Raw genomic sequence first — 3,234 nt, forward strand, 5'->3', positions numbered from 1 at the left:
TTCGATTTGCTCAAAGACTATTTCCGTAGATGACGAGCGTATAAAGGTGTGATTTTGTTCTAATTCTTTCTCTTTAGGTTTTTATTGTATTCGGGGATACTTGAGAATAAAGGTATTTTGGCCAGGGTTTGAATTTTTTCAATGGATTTACTTACACAAATATCTCATTTTTATAATTTTAAAATTAAATAGTTGTATGCATCCTGGACATATGTCTAGTATTGAACAACAAATCTTCGAAGGAACGAAACAACATAATATTCTATCAGAAAATTATCTCTCTGAACAATTGTTCTTCACAATGCTTGCCATGGCCATGAATCATTCCAGGTGCTTAGTGGACTTTCAAAACCGCCAATGAAGACTAGGACTAGGGTAACAAAAGAATGCTGCACGTCGACACAATATGTCCTCTTTGCTAAACCAATGCGGAAATGATCGAGCACCTACTCATCTATTGCCACTTCTCAAGAGCTACATGGTTTGCGGGAGCCTTGGGACTCCGGTTAGATCAAGAAACTCTCAACATAGGCGACTGGGTAGGGTTCCTCACCTCGAAGCTAACAAAAGACCAGCTGGGATATGCTTTCACTATGATGTGGTTTATTTTGCAATATGCATCTTCCTTGCCAGCTGCAGCAATGCGCTCATGGGTGAAGCGCATGCCCTACTGTTGGGTTTAGAAAAAGTGGGCAAGTTCGATGATCAAAGGAACGATACTATCTACAACGATAGTAGTAAGATCGTGAGAGCAGCAAACTCAAATGCTGATGATATAGAATTGCCTTGTTATGCAAGAATGCAAAAGGATAATCAAAGGATTCTTATCCATCAAGGTGCTCTACTCAAGTAGGATAAACAACTCGATAGCTCACAACCTTGCCGGTTTAGCAATTCTGAAAAAATGTTCTAAAGAATGGATCAATTACGACTCTGAAAAAATGTTCTAAAGAATGGACCAATTACGACTCCATTAGAATAATTACTTAATATACAATGAATTTGTCTACATAATTTGCCACCAAAAAAGAAAAAGATTAGGGCTAGGGTGAATTGGCATGCCCCGACTGGGGATTCTAACCAGATAAGGTCAAATGGATCCTTCAATAAACTAGATGGGAAAGCTAGTGGGACTACCTAGTTAGAAATTCTAATGGTAAACTGCTCATCCTTGACTCTGTACAGAGGTCAAAGTTCTTAGGCCTGGACGAAAGCAAAGGAGATTAATCTAGGCAGAATCACTATAGAAATCAATTCTTTAATCCTTATTAACATTATGGACCATCGTGCTTTGACCCATTGGAGGCTAAAGCACATTTTTTTCAGATTTAATTTATATCCTGTCATGTTTTCATTCAGTCTCTTTCTCCCACTATTTTTGAGAATCTAAACTGTGGCTGCATTATGCAGGTTACTATATAGGGATGCCCCTAATTTCATTCTTTTAAAGGCTTTTTTTGCCCCTCGTTTGATGTAATACATTGCTTTATTCTATAAAAAAACAGTTGCATAAATCTTTATATCTTTCTTTTAATTGGTTATTGCAAAACAAAAATCAAATTCTATATTACAATTAATATTTGTCATATATATATATATAACTATAAACAAGTTTAAGTAACAAAAACTAAAGTTTAGGAAGACACTCTCAATTTTGGCCAAATATGTTATTTTCATTTTATTTATTTTTATTTTTATTACAACTTTTTCCTGCTTTTTCTATCATAAAGGACACCATATTTTTTTTCCTTGGCATTTTAATATAATTATTTTTGCCAGCTTTCGAAATATCATAATTACCATCATCAAAATATCATAATTGTCACCTAAATTATTGTGTTTTTCTAATCAATATCGTTCTATTAGATAAATCTAACTAGTCATGATTAAAAAACACAACTCAAAGTTTTAAAAATATTTTAAAAACTATCCAATATTATACCTAATCCCATAGAACAACAAATATCTATTTTTTATGCAAAAAGATAAATTACTGATAAAGATTTTATATTCTAAACTTAAAAAAGAGAGGATATTTTAGTCATGTACATATATATCTTAATATTAATAATAATAGAAATATTATGTTAAACATGATGGCAATTATAAAAAAGTTTAAAAAAAGTTATAAAAAATTTGAATAGTTCTTTTAGAAATGGCAATTATGATGAGGGTTTAGGGTATTTTCAGTGGCAATAATGTAAAAAAGCCTTTTTTTATATAGATTCTGCACGCAAAGCATAAAGCTAGAGAGTCTCCTTGCAACTATAAATAGAGTCGTCTTGTAGCTAGAGGTAATTGATACACAGCTAGTGAGAGCCAATCTCATAGCAAGAGAAAGAAGGAGATGGCTCGTTCGATATCCCATTGCACCCATCCAAATCACGAGCTGGTGAAGATCCTAAGAGAAACGTTCTACACCTGCGACATGTGCAAACAACACGGTATAGGCATCCGGTACCGGTGCGATGACTGCGACTTCGACCTCCACCAGCACTGCGCGTTTTGCCCCGACACCATCGACTCTTACTTCGCCCATCCCTGGCACTCCGTCACACTATCTCCACCTACAACCGATTCCCGTGTCTGCGACATCTGCCGAGAACCTGTGAAAGGATACTCCTATCGCTGCGTACCCTGCGGCTTCGACTTGCACCCTTTCTGCGCACTAATTCCGCAGACGGCGAAAACCAAGCTGCACTCCTGTCACAGGGTTACGATGGCTCCTGCCAGCCAGTTCAAATGCAACGGCTGCGGCGAGCAGGGCTGTGTCTGCCGATACCGCTGCGGTCCTTGTGGGGTTAACTTCCACCCTAAGTGTGTCCATGGATCCCCGTTTAGAAAACCTAGTACTACTTAGTAATGGTGGTGGTAAGTATAGTAATCAATCGTGGAATCAACTATATTGGTGTAAGAAGAAAGCTGCAAGCACCGTGCTTCTACTGTAAGAATATATTTTCTTTTTTCTTTTCTTTTTTTACTGAAACAAAAGAGAAAAGAAAAGAAAAAAGAAACCTGAACTTAATTACGGGTTAAGCAGGAAAGTCAGAATAAAACTATACTATGGTTAAGTCATTGTGCTTTGTAAATCTACTTGCATATCTATATATCTAATGAAGTTTGTATACCAAAAGAAATCGATCCATGGCCCCCGGCGCTCGACACAAACGAAGGAGTCGTGAAAAGGCGAGGAGAGGACAGTGGCAAAATGGATGGTGGTGTCAGCTATAGTGG

General features: G+C 36.9%; 1 protein-coding gene across 1 annotated transcript; it reads left to right on the plus strand.

The window, feature by feature from the left end:
- The first annotated feature begins 2,347 nt into the window (after window positions 1-2,347).
- On the plus strand, window positions 2,348-2,860 carry LOC140762168 (protein VACUOLELESS GAMETOPHYTES-like). The gene has a single exon (XM_073099795.1). It carries the CDS (start codon window positions 2,348-2,350, stop codon window positions 2,858-2,860), a length of 513 nt encoding a protein of 170 aa, XP_072955896.1.
- The last annotated feature ends 374 nt before the right edge of the window (window positions 2,861-3,234 follow it).

This window comes from Typha angustifolia, chromosome 7, assembly GCF_048772165.1.
Source record: "Typha angustifolia cultivar Huaian chromosome 7, ASM4877216v1, whole genome shotgun sequence".
Lineage (NCBI taxonomy): Eukaryota > Viridiplantae > Streptophyta > Magnoliopsida > Poales > Typhaceae > Typha > Typha angustifolia.